This window comes from Ahaetulla prasina, unplaced genomic scaffold (assembly GCF_028640845.1).
Source record: "Ahaetulla prasina isolate Xishuangbanna unplaced genomic scaffold, ASM2864084v1 Contig263, whole genome shotgun sequence".
NCBI classification, from domain to species: domain Eukaryota; kingdom Metazoa; phylum Chordata; class Lepidosauria; order Squamata; family Colubridae; genus Ahaetulla; species Ahaetulla prasina.
The window spans coordinates 1-12,159 of NW_026682024.1; the positions used below are offsets into that span (position 1 = coordinate 1).

General features: G+C 39.9%; 1 protein-coding gene across 1 annotated transcript; it reads right to left on the bottom strand.

Annotated features, from left to right (window-relative positions):
- Nucleotides 1–1,612: 1,612 nt before the first annotated feature.
- Nucleotides 1,613–9,965, bottom strand: LOC131187312 (mitogen-activated protein kinase 12-like). The gene is made up of 4 exons (XM_058161571.1): nucleotides 9,844–9,965; nucleotides 8,970–9,096; nucleotides 4,866–4,924; nucleotides 1,613–1,759 (listed from the first exon to the last, which is right to left on the bottom strand). Exons 1-4 carry the CDS (start codon nucleotides 9,963–9,965, stop codon nucleotides 1,624–1,626), a joined length of 444 nt encoding a protein of 147 aa, XP_058017554.1. The 3' UTR covers nucleotides 1,613–1,623.
- Nucleotides 9,966–12,159: the final 2,194 nt, after the last annotated feature.

Sequence of the window (12,159 nt, forward strand, 5' to 3'; positions counted from 1 at the left end):
CTGACCACAAAATTCCATTCCACTCTCCACTTTATTCTACTCTACTTTATCCATATCCATCATCTCTATCCATACTCTATTCTTCCCTTCCTTTCTCCTTCCTTCAGCAAGTAAAGGGAGAGATAATTTACTATAAAGTCCGAATCTAGAAGAGTAACTGATTGCTTCCAAATAAGTCAGGAACTTCAAAACAATTCTATAGCATGTTTCAAAGGAGGCTTATAGAACTTGGGTATTTTAGGACCAAAACTGTAACCCCAGCTTCAGACAAATCATGAGGCAATTTATTTTTATTTGCCAGGATTCCTCATTTTCTACACAGTACAAATAAGGTTCATAAGTAAATGAATTAAACAGAATCTTCATACTTACCTTCAAATTAATTAAATTTAGAACTAATTATTATTATTATTATTATTATTATTTATTATATTTGTATACCGCCCATCTCCCGAAGGACTCAGGGCGGTTCACAGTCAAAAACAACAGAAAAACATATAATACATAAAAAGCTAAAAGAATAGACAGTTAAATTCAATTGATGCTCTAACTTTTAAATACAAATTTAAAACCTCATTTAAACCCTTTTTTTTAAAATCCCAAGTTTAAAACTACGTTCAAGCTAGTCCTGCTCTTCGAAACAGCAGCGTCTTCAGCTCACGTAAGGACTTGAGATCGGGAGTTGTGAGCCCCAGAGGAAGCCTCGTTCCAGAGGTAGGGCCCCACAGAAGGCCGACATTGTTTAGCTGACGGTATCCGAGGAGGCCCTCTCTGTGAGAGCGCACTGGTCGGTGAGAGGCTAATGGTGGCAGTAGGCGGTCCCGTAAATATCCCGGTCCTAGGCCATGGAGCGTTTTAAAGGTGATAACAAGTACCTTGAAGTGAACCCGGAAGACCACTGGGAGCCAGTGCAGATTACGCAGGAGGGGTGTCACATGGGAGCCAAAAGGTGCTCCCTCTATCACCCGCGCAGCCGCATTCTGGACCAGTTGGAGTCTCCGGGTACCCTTCAAGGGGAGCCCCATGTAGAGAGCATTACAGTAGTCCAGGCGGGATGTAACCAGGGCATGAGCAACCGTGCATAAGAACTAATAGAGAAGCTAGAAGGTTTTGTGCAAATAATCAATGTTTATAAACCTAAAAGGATTTAAAATCCAAACCCTGATGAAGAGAAAGGTTCACCAATTTAAATGTAACATAAAAATCAAAATTCCTTCAAAGTAAGGATGTATAAAACTACATTTTAATTTTAAATTCCATCTGTAAAACGAATATGTAATTTTACACCATACTGAATCACATGAAGTGGATTAGAAACTTGCATGTGTCTGATTATCAGAGGCTGCCTTGACACGTCCTTGTGGTTTTCTTGTGGCAAGAAGTGGTTTGCCATTGCCACTTTCCCAGGGCTGGGAAGAAGTGGTCTGCCATTTTCTGAAGTGGTTTGCCATTGCCGCTTTCCCAGGGCTGAAAATAACAGGTCCAAAGTTACCTGGCTAGCATTGTGCGAAGGCAGGACTAGAATTCACTACCTCCTGGTTTCTAGCATGATGCCTTAACTACTACTTACCATAAGAAAGGCTATTCTGTCTCAAGAAAATGATGACAAAAACCAAGAGGCAATTAATTATAAGAGAAAGATCTAACCTTTAGGCCCTTTAACATCTGGTAAACAAGGAACTGGATCCTATCTTCAGTTAGTTTCTCATGCTTCATTATTTTACTTAAGTCTGTTCCCATAAATGGCATGACAAGGTAGCTAAAATGAAAAGGCAATTAAACATGAACTAAACTGAATTACATAGTCTATTTGTAATATCGTATAATAACAACTTAACATGTAAAGGCATGCCATATTATGAATATTTCAGTTGGAAGATATCAGGACAGTATAGAAAATACAAATCTATCTTTAAATATGAACACTAAATTGGAATTCAGGTAGTCCTCAACTTGCAACCAAACTTGAGCCCAAAATTTTCATTGCTAAACAAAACAGTTGCTAACTGAATTTTGCCACAATCGTTAAGTGAGTCACTGTAGTTGTTAAAGTTAGTAACATGGTTGTTAAGTGAATCTGGCTTCCCCATTGACTTTATTTTATTTTTATTTATTTTATTTTTATTTATTTTTATTTATTTATTTTGTCAAACACAACAATATATATAAATATAAGCATGAAATAACCACACAAAGTGAATACAACCAAAGGGAACATTAGGACAGGAACGGTAGGCATGCTGGTGCTCTTATGCACGCCCCTTTGCTTGTCAGAAAGTTGCAAAAGGGAAGCATATGCCCCTGGGACACTGCAACAGTCATAAATACATGCCAGCTGCCAATCAATCAAATTTTAATCACGTGACCATGGGGATGCTGCAATGGTTGCAAGTGTGAAAAATGGTTGTGTCAACTTTTTTCGGGACTGTTGTAACTAAACAAATGGTTGTAAGTCAGGGACTATCTGTATAATAAAAAGGTCAATGTAAAAAGAAGTGCCTTGAAACCTTTCCTAAAATTCTAGAGAATTGGTGGCAAAACTTTTTTCTACAATACATTACCTAGATTGAGAGCAAGATAGAATTTACTTTGGATGATAAAATAATCATGTAAAAATTGATCCTATTTTCCACTAGGGATTATCTTATATAAAGGCTTCTGTTCTTTTTTTTTTTAAACTAAACACCACAAATGGTTTATACTTTAGAACAATAAATGTTGATTGATAACATTATGAGGTGGGTTTCAGCAGGTTCTGACCAGTTCTGGAGAACCAGTAGTGGAAATTTTGAATAGTTCGGAGAACCGTACTAAAATTTTGACTGACTCCATCTATTGTCTGCCTCCCAAGTCCCAGCTGATTGGGAGGAAATGGGATTTTGCCACGCCACCAAGCCATGCCACACCCACCAAGTCATACCCACAGAACCAGTAGTAAAAAATTTGAAACCTACCACTGATATAGTTGCGTAGTTTTATACTAGTACATAAAACTAGGCTGAGCTAGAGGATGCAGGTTGAAAACTACTCTTTAATCTCTCCATCATCTAGCTCAGGTGTCAAACTCATGGCCTAATAATCAATCAATCAATCAATCAATCAATGGAGAGGCACATGTGCTGTTAAGACGAAGGCTGACAAAAGATGAAGACTATTCCAGTTGCTTTTTGACGATTGCAATGTAAATTACTTGAAGGACCCAGAATTGGGGACTTTGGAACTGGACAGATAATGTGAACAAATCTGGCACATGGAGAAGTATTATCTTGCTTGCCAGAAATAATAAAATATTATTAATCTTTAATTAAAAGCCCTACTAAATTAAATGAAATCCACTTAACCTTTTAAACATGTCTAAGGTAGTCCAATCTATACTTGGCTATCAATTATTTAAATTGGGAAACAGAGAAATTTGCAGAAAAGTGATTAAACACATAAAAAGGGAGCAGAAAAAAAGCAGGTACTTTTCAGCTTCTGGGGACTCTATTTAATGCAAAGGAAAAGCAGAGCTTTCTGATAAAAACAACAACACAACATAATAAACAAAGAATCAGACCTGGAGTGCTGACAATTGTTGAATAATGAAAACACTGATGTGTGCTTTCCTCCATGATTTTATTATGGCTAATGTGCCACAGCTTATGAATATTGTAGCTGCTGAATAGCTCGCAAGCTATTCCAACAACATAAGTAACTAATGACAAAAATATGGTTGAGGTAACTTAATAACTGTAGCTTTTTTAAACTAATACATGTATGGTAGATATTACTGTGTTCACACATAATAAGAAAATGCAGGACTTTAAATACAGGGTTAAAAGCTGACAAATACATGCAAAAATGTAATACTAATTTAAAGCAGAAGAGGGTGAAAATAAACTATTTATAGAAGCAATTAATTGCAGAAACCCAAGTAACTAATAAAAGTTTCATAGATTCCTCTGCTAGATGGGGCAGGAGAAATTATTTCTATTTTTTGTACAAATAGCTTCAACTTCCCAAGTGTTGCACACTACAAACACCCATCATACAACAGAAATTGTGGATCAACACCTGGCTACTGTTGAGTAGAAAAGCTGCTTTAGGTTTTAAATGGCTAAACCAATCTACTTTAAATAAATGACTACCGTTGGATCTCCCAATACTTAATTATAAATAATAAATATGCTTTTTTTAAAAAAAATCAGATATTTAACTAATCTGGCAAAAACAAAAAGTGGTATATAAACCTAACAAATAAATAAACAAACTACTTTTGTATGTCCTCCGCTTTATTTGATAAAATCTTAACCATTAAAACTAGAAAGATCTTTCAGAAGTTTAATTTTCTATTTAATGTTATAAAGAGGTAACATCTATCTTTAAGTTCATAGTGTAAAACATAGATGATTGCAATGTCATTTTATTCTACATAAAGGCACGTGATTCTTGCAGCATAATGACAATGCTCACCAACACCTACATTATTGTATCCTAATATGAAGAACAGATTCCAAACTGTTCCAGTTAACTCCAGATCAAACTTAACCAAAAACAGGGTAGGCCACTAATTTTCCAAGGGGCCACATGAGAAACTGGGAATGTTGAGGAGGGTCACCACTGCCAATGCCCTACCATCTGCAGGTACTACATAGGTATCCTGCCCCCGACATTCTCACCCCACCCCCAACATTACTGAAGCCCTGTTCTCCCACTGATGCCAATTCCATGTGCCAGACTGGAATCTCTGAGCCATAAAATGCCCAGGTCTGCAAGAAGGAACAATAATTCCATCAATATAAATACCAAGAAATTTGAGATCAGCATCTATTTTAGTGTAAATCATAACACAGAACCCAAAATTTTCCCCAAAACTATACACTTACAAGTCATTAAATTTATCCAGTGAAGGATCTGGTGTGAAGACATCTAAAAGCCCAATTACCTACAGAAGAAAAGAAACAGAAATAAGAAAATACTGCCATTGCAATTATTTGCATGAGAAACATTAATTGCCAGTCTACTTCCATGTCTAGTTCAAGGTATTGATTATGATCTTTAAAGCCCTACATTGCATGAAAACTGTCTTTATCCCATTACATCAGTCTGACCCACCTGATCACACAGGAAAGATGTGCTGCAGATCCCGTCAGTTAATGAGTGACTGGTGGAGTCCACAAAGAGCTTTCTCTGCCTTTATCCCCACTCTGTGGAAGCCTACCCCCTCCAGAGGTGAGGCGGGTCCCCACTCTCTTGGCTTTCCATAAAGCTGTGATAAAAACACAGCTCTACATCTTTTCTTGCACCAATGAAACGGAGAGTTGGTGCCCTGAAAGCCCCCTCAAACTTTTAATCAATTTTGTAACATCCCTTGCCTGTTTTAAATTTTACATACTGTTTTATAAGTTTTTAATATTTTATTGTACACTTTCCAGAATTGCTTTGTGAAGGAGATGGACAGTTCTTAAATGTGACAAACAATCAGTGAATTCAGGGTTTGTTTTACTGTAGGGCAGGAGTGTCAAACTCAAGGCCCAGGGGTCAGATCCGGCCGGCAGGGTGCTTAGATCTGGCCTGCAGAGCAACCCTGGAAACAATAAAGGACCAGCCCACGATGCCTCTGCCAGCAAAAAGAACACAAGAACAGTTTTTTCCCGCACGCCATCACTCTGATAAACAAATAATTCCCTCAACACTATCAAACTATTTAGTAAATCTGCACTATTAATCTTCTCATCGTTCCTATCACCCATCTCCTTCCACTTATGACTGTATGACTGTAACTTTGTTGCTGGTAATCCTTATGATTTATATTGATATTGATTGTTTCCTGATTGCTTATTTGTACCCTATGATTATCATTAAGTGTTGTATCATTAAGTGTTAAATTTGTACCCTATAAGTGTTGTACCTTGATGAAGGTATCTTTTCTTTTATGTACACTGAGAGCACATGCACCAAGACATTCCTTGTGTGTCCAATCACACTTGGCCAATAAAAATTCTATTCTATTCTATTCTAAAAAAAAAAAGAGCTTGGGAGTGCTGCAGGCAGCCTTTCCAAGCTCCGTTTTTACTGGCAGAGGGTTGTAGGAGGCCGTCGCAGCCGAAAACAGAGCTTAGGAGCCCGTTTTCAGTGGCAAATTGCTCAGCCCACCACAGGCATCCCCAACACGAGTGACTTCAAACTGGCCACACCCTTCCTGACCCCCCCCACCCCCCCCGACCAAACACAACCTTGATGCGGCCCTCAGTGAAATTGAGTTTGACTCCCATGTTGTAGGGAAATGGTATCCTATATGTTGTATGCATATCATGTGTACAGGTTGGATCTGAGCAACTGAGAGCAAATTGGAGCTGAGATTTCCATCTCTTCAACCCCTCTAAAAACACACCAGAAATTATAAATACTTCATGTGAAGGAGGATTGTCAATGGAGATCAAATTTCCTTTGGCACTGCTTTGTTTGCGCAAATGTCTCCTTGGATCAGAAGAGAAAACTGTTGACCTGAAGCTTCCTTTGTGCAACTTCAGAGATTCCTCTACTGTAACTGTATCTGTTCAAATGGACACCATTCTGAGGTAGGTATCAGAAAGAAATAATCTTAAAGATTTATCACAATTAAAAAATAAAGACTCACTATATTGCCACCAACTAAGTTTTGTTCACATGGAAGATGTAAATCTCTTGTAGACATCATTCATCCAGAAAGATTAACTATGATCCTTCCCCACTAAAAGATTTCTACCCATTTTAATTTGGCTTAGCAACACCGCATACATAGATACCCCTCCCCTAAATATTTAATGAATAGATAAAATATTACAAGCCTGCTATTATCTCACAAATTCTCATGAAAATTCATGACCCACAAGCTTCATCTGAGAAATGACAAAGCCAGGAGCCAAAAAAAGTGCTGAGCCTTGATTTACTGCATCCCATCAAGAAAACCTTGACCAAATTAACCTGCATGAAAACACAAACCTGCCTGATTCTTATCCACTAATTTATTTGCTTGGCAGAAAAATAGAAGATGATTAGTGCTGAAAAAGAGTAATTAATGGATTCAAAATATATTCAGTTTGCTCCATGCTAAAATGCAATGCTAAAACAAAAACTCTGAAAGAGCACTTTAACAAAACTGTGGCTTGAGTGGAATGGAATATTTGTAATTAGCAACAAGACAGCATTCTCTTCCTCAACCCCCAGATTCACAACCAGTACTGATAATTACTAGACAAAACATATAATGTTTAATTGGACTAAAAAGTAATTCTGTCAAGAGCACATGGAAGTATCAACTGATATAACAAAAACCTTTAGTCTCTTTAGTTTTCAAAAAAGGGGAACAGGCATTTTGCACAAAGTATTATTGTTCAGACATGATAGTAAACTATTTACATTATATATATATTTAAAAATTGTATCTATTTATCTATCTATAGTTTTTTAATGCTGTAATTCCAAATCACAAAAATAATTAAGACTTTGCAATGCTGATATATTAAAAATCAGTTACAATTAAATCAAAATTTCACCAAAATTTCTAAAACTGCATTTAAGTCACAGTTCCTATAGAATTCCAGGCATTTGAGATATCAATAGCATGGAAATAGAAATACAGCGATACCATTTAGCCAAAGGGCTCAGTGAACATAATATCAGACTGGCACCACTTGTTCATTAAACTCCACAACAATTCTCACTTAATCATTAAGATTTTTTAAAATTTGGCATTCCGTAATATTAGGCTATGATTAGCATTTTCATCCACCTGCTCTATTCCTTTATTATCAGTTCTATGAGATAAGTGTATTTATCAGTTCTAATTTGAACTAAATAGACTTTAATTATGGATAGATCTTAATTGTTATTCATTTAACCAATTCTGACTGCTGATTGTTTCAATAACGTTCAATAAGGTTTTGCAGAGTGTATTTTAAGACTGAAAGTGGTTAAAGGTGGAAGAATAACAACTTTTAGGAGTCAGAAACATTAAAAATGTGTTGCCTAAATAGATAATTGTATTGATGACTTTTATTTGGGATTGTTCTGTTAAACTTATCCCAGGTTTGGGCTCAGAACTAATGCTAAATACTATTCTCATGGCCATGCTTTGGAAAAAAGGAAGTTTTGTTTATCAGGTGCTAAACTAGAATTGTTAAGCAATGCTTGTCCATACTAGGCTTCTGTTACTAATAATAGTTGATGAGGCAGTGGATGAATGAAAGGTTGCGCAAAACTTACTCATTTAGAAGAAATAATAAAACAACAACAATGATTTAGGTCAGTGGTCACCAACCGTGGTCTGCAAGAAAATTTTGGTGGTCTGTGAAGAAATCTTCCTATTTTTGCTGGTGCACCCTGGTGGAGAAGCTGCTCTGGGATGACCAATGGGCCAGTCCTGTGAGTGTGATTACTACAGCTCTGGAATATGGGACCGGCTCTGGAAATCTCTGCCCTGGAGTGGCACATGCAGGTGGTGCAATACGCAAAAAGGAGAGCAGCCCTCTCTGACCGGAATGAATAATGGTGCTGGGGCTGCAGCGGGGAGGTGGCGCAAGCAGGTTGAAGCAGCGATTGCGATGGCTGGAAGCTGCGGGAGTGAAGCACTACTTGCACTGGCACACCACCAGCTTCCACCTGGGTATATTTGCGCCAGCTGGTGGCGCAAAGCAGCCCTCGTCTCCTGCCGCTTGGGACTTGGAGCAGTAAATGGCGACTGGTCCAGGGAGCAGCCAGATTTTGCTCTCCATTGCGGACACCAGATCGGCCCCTGCAAGCTCGCCTCGAGGAGCACTTGCTGAAGTGGCGTGGGAACCCGGGTGAAGTGGTGGTCCCTGAGGTCCAAAAGGTTGGAACCACTGATTTGGATCATCATCTAGATCCATGTTAGTCCGTGTAAACTAGTTCCTGTTAGGCTGCTAAATCAGAGTGCACAAGGATTTTCTGGACTATGGAACAGAAAGTTCATTAGAGCAGGTACTCACATTTTCATGCTTCATGTGCTTCAGAAGGCGCAGTTCCCGATAGGCTCGTTTGGCAAAAAGCTCTGATTGAAATGGGTACAACTTCTTGATAGCCACCTTGCTTCCACTTTTCTGGTCAATAGCTGAACTTAACAGAGACAGAAAAACTGAATTATATGTAAGTAGAGAAGATGGTGGACCTGTCAAGCCAAAATAGCTACTGCATTAACCTTCTAAGGTGGAAAGATTCAGCTTCTATCTTTAATTGTACTACAAAGGTGTCTATGAATTAATAAGGATGGTTGTTCAAATGAGGTTACCTCTCCCCTGTTCTCCTTCTAAGTAGGGCAAGAAGTTTGCTTATCTAGGGAAAATTCTTGACTGACTGAGGCTCACTCCTAGCACCACCAATACAGTAACTACATGCTTCTACCTTAATAACAAACTAGTCTGCTTATCAGTTTGAGAGGTGTATTGTAACAAGAAACCTAAGAAGCTGCTCAAGTTGTATTGTTTCTCTAACTGGCACTGACTCACTGACACCTCTTTTCCATCACCTTCCATCACCTCATTTTAAGAGAAGCCAGAGAACTTCTGCAGGAGAAATAGATACTTTATCAAAGAATTAAGAACTAACCTCAGCAGAGCATAAGATCATGTTTCGTGTGTGTGTGTGTGTGTGTGTGTGTGTGTGTGTGTGTGTGTGTGTGTGTGTGTGAGAGAGAGAGAGAGAGAGAGAGAGAGAGAGAGAGAGAGAGACATGTGTGTGTGTAAGATAGATCAACAACAAATTGTATTGTTATTTACTGGGGGTCATATGTCACTCCAATCCAAAAGGCTGAAGTGACTTAGATTTACCTCTACAAAAACCTCAACACCTGAGGAACAACCAAACATAACAAGAGGGGTTACACCATTCTCTTCCACTTCCATGGCCATGCTCTGATGTGTTCTGAAAATGGAACCTGAGGCAGTAAGAACTTGAAGGTGGATGTTGTTCCAAAGCACAGGCAACATGGTCCCTGGGGATGATATTCCTTAGGGGGCTGGGGATACTCTTTATATGGGTCTTATTGGACAGGAAGAAGCCATTGGGAGAAAATCCAGGTCCTAAGCCATCAATGGTAAATACCTTGATTTGCGCTCAGAAGGAAACTGATAACCAGTAGTTCTCAAAAGATGTGTTACATGAGAGACTCTAGATCTGTGATGGCGAACCTATGGCATGCGTGCCACCATCGGTGGGCATGCGAGCATTGCCTTAGCTCAGCTCTGGCGCAGATATGTGCACCGACCAGCTGGTTTTCAGGCCTTCGGTCCCACCAGAAGTCGGGAAATGGGCTGTTTCCATCCTCCGGTCCCACTGGAAGTCGGGAAACGGGCTGTTTCCATCTGGGGAGGAGGCCGTTTTTGCCCTCCCCAGGCTCCAAGAAAGCCTCTGGACCCTGGGGAGGGCAAAAAACGGGCCTACTGGGCCCACCGTGTTCATGTGCCAAAGTGGGGGGCGTGGGGGTCACATGCGCATGCATGGGGAGTGGGCGCATTGAATTATGGGTGTGGTCACGCACATGATCCCCACGTTCCCCACGTGCTTTTGACACGTGATGGCAAAAGGTTAGCCATTACCACTCTAGATGTTATCATCACTACTGAAACTATGGTCTGGACCAGCTGAACCTACCAAGATGGTTTCAAGGATGTCCCACATAAGGCATATTGCATTAATTCAAACAGGTATGAGGAAGGTGTGAGTGACTGTAAGCAGGACCTTCTGATCCACAAGACTGAAGCAAATGCACCCGATATAACCATGCAGGAGTCCACGAATAGCTGCCTGTTCTTCAAGGAGTTTGAAAACATTTTCAGAAGATTAAGTCTCTTCGTACCTTATAGGACTTGGATATATTGAAAATTATGGATTTCTGAAGCTATAGGTAAGCTACTTTAATTTTGCTTATTTAGATTCACCTATCGTGTTTCCCCCAAAATAAGACCGTCTCATTTTTTAACCCTGAAATAAGCGCTTGGCCTTATTGCCATACACTCAAAAGCCCAATTGGGCTTATTATCAGGGATATTTTATTTTGGGAAAACATTGTAGATAGGCCTAATGTTCTTGTCCATAGCAGGATTTGAGCTGGAGAAATTAAAAGATGCAATGACTACCTGTATATAAAGAATAAAAAGAATCACATCTTTGACAGGTATTCTTTAGAAATCCAAATTCTATGTCCCAAGACATAACATGTCCAGCAAGGTGGAAGGTTTGGTAAATCCAGTCTATATAGGTAATACTTAGTGCTTGTACAGATTTATTCCTTCTCATGCCCAATCTATCAATAACTACAGGAATAACAATTTCATTTTTTTCATAATTACTCATGTTCGTTGTTTAAACTCAGTATTTTGTATTTTTCCCATGTGTTATCCTCAATATTGCAAAAATTACTCTTTTCCCACCTGCAAGCACAACGGCTACGAGTCCACGACTACCAGGGGAATCGCATCCCTGTTCGAGGGACCACCTCCGTCCGAGTCGAGTACGGTCCACACAAGAAGACCCTGCCCATCACGATCGTCGAAGGAACTCTGCCCAGTCTGTTGGGACTAGACTGGTTTCGTGCCCTGGGCATGGGAGTGACTGGCATCTACAGAAGTGACTGTAACCTGAAAGACATTCTCTTTAACGAGTTCGAAGATGTCTTCAAGGACTGCCTGGGCAAATACAAGGGGACCCCTATTTCCTTCAACTTAGACCCCCAGGTAGCCCCCATTAGGCTTAAGGCGAGGAGAGTCCCTTTTGCCCTAAAACCAAAAATCGATAAGGAGCTGGACAAGCTCATAAATCAGGGGATTTTGGTGCCAGTCGATCACGCAAAGTGGGAGGCGCCAATCGTCACCCCAATAAAGTCGGACGGGTCAATTAGAATTTGCGCTGACTACAAGGCGACGCTTAACAAAGCCTTACAGAAAAGCGCTTACCCGGTTCCCGTGGTGCAACACTTATTGCACTCTTTGGGGCAAGGGCAAGTCTTTGCGAAGTTAGACTTGGCCCAAGCCTACCAGCAACTGCCCGTAGACGCCCGCACAGCCGAAGCCCAAACGATTGTAACGCACAGGGGGGCATTCAAGTGCACCCGATTGCAATTTGGGGTCAGTGTGGCACCAGGGTTGTTCCAAAACCTAATGGAACGACTACTGCAGGGGCTCC

Coding starts and splice junctions, on each gene's coding strand:
- LOC131187312 (XM_058161571.1), bottom strand. CDS start 9,965: ATGTTGCCTGTGCTTTGGAACAACATCCACCTTCAAGTTCTTACTGCC. Junction 9,097..9,843: donor GGTGTAACCCCTCTTGTTAT/GTTTGGTTGTTC, acceptor GTCTCTGTTAAG/TTCAGCTATTGACCAGAAAA. Junction 1,760..4,865: donor CTGGATAAATTTAATGACTT/GTAAGTGTATAG, acceptor TTTTCATTTTAG/CTACCTTGTCATGCCATTTA.